The following is a 1,036-nucleotide window of genomic DNA, read 5'->3' on the forward strand; positions in this document are numbered from 1 at the left end:
CAATGCACCTGTCTACAGAGATGTAAAATCTGCTATTATACTCCTAAGTACGCGAATATACCAGGCTTTTTTCGAAGTCTTTAGAATCCTTTAAATATGCAAATATGCAGAGACATTCCACAACATCAGAATCTCATACTAACTGAAGTGGCACCTCAGCTATTACTTACATTAAAATGGAGGTTTCCCTAAAGAATCACACATTACCTATACACAATTCTGTACAGTTTATACTAAAGCGAACAATGAGCTGCGCTCGAGTTCACATTCTTAGCGAAACAATGGACGTCCAGCACAAATCTCACAGCAGGCAATAAAGTTATTCATCATCCTCTTCATCTTCCTCGTCGTCCTCCTCTTCGTCTTCCTCCTCATCCTCCTCGTCGTCCTCATCATCCTCTGGTTCTACCTTTTTCTTTGCTGCTACTGCCGGCCTACCAGGTGCTTTCTTTCCCACATCAACTTTACCCTTTGCACGGTATGCTGCAATGTCCTTTTCATATTTCTCTTTGAGTTTTGCCGCTTTCTGTTCGAATGGAATTTTGTCTTTCGGCGTCTGTTCCGACCACTTCTCTCCTAATTTTTTCGCCGTATCACCAATGGACAGTCCCGGGCAGTCGGCCTTAATCTTGGGGCGATGTTCCGAACAGAAGAGGAAGAACGCGGACGGTGGTCTCTTGGGTGCATTGGGATCCTTCTTTTTCTTGCCCTTCGTCTCGCCTTTCGGTGGTACATAAGATTTCATCTCTCGGTCATAACGAACTTTATCGCCTTTAGCCATGTCTTCGAACTTGCCCTTCTCCTTTGCGTTCATGGTCTTCCACCGTTCGGAGCACTTTTTAGAGAACTCGGCGAAGTTTACGGAGGCGTCCGGGTGCTTCTTCTTATGCTCCTCCCGGCACGTCTGCACAAAGTAGGCGTAGGACGACATCTTGCCCCGGGGCTTGTTCGGATCTCCTTTACCCATGGTGCTAGTCTGTTAACAACAAGGCAGCGATGTAGTAATCTTGTCCTCTCGTCTTCCTGCAGCGAAATG

At 46.3% G+C, this 1,036-nt stretch overlaps 1 protein-coding gene across 1 annotated transcript; it reads right to left on the bottom strand.

Moving 5' to 3' along the window:
- Window positions 1-319: 319 nt before the first annotated feature.
- On the bottom strand, window positions 320-967 carry LOC117800004 (high mobility group protein B2-like). Its single transcript, XM_034652528.1, has one exon. It carries the CDS (start codon window positions 965-967, stop codon window positions 320-322), a length of 648 nt encoding a protein of 215 aa, XP_034508419.1.
- Between the last annotated feature and the right edge of the window lie 69 nt (window positions 968-1,036).

Source organism: Ailuropoda melanoleuca, unplaced genomic scaffold (genome assembly GCF_002007445.2).
Source record: "Ailuropoda melanoleuca isolate Jingjing unplaced genomic scaffold, ASM200744v2 unplaced-scaffold61921, whole genome shotgun sequence".
Taxonomy (NCBI): Eukaryota; Metazoa; Chordata; class Mammalia; order Carnivora; family Ursidae; genus Ailuropoda; species Ailuropoda melanoleuca.

Bases quoted from the DNA above. Each gene is read 5' to 3' on its own strand.
- LOC117800004 (XM_034652528.1), bottom strand. From the start codon at position 967: ATGGGTAAAGGAGATCCGAACAAGCCCCGGGGCAAGATGTCGTCCTAC.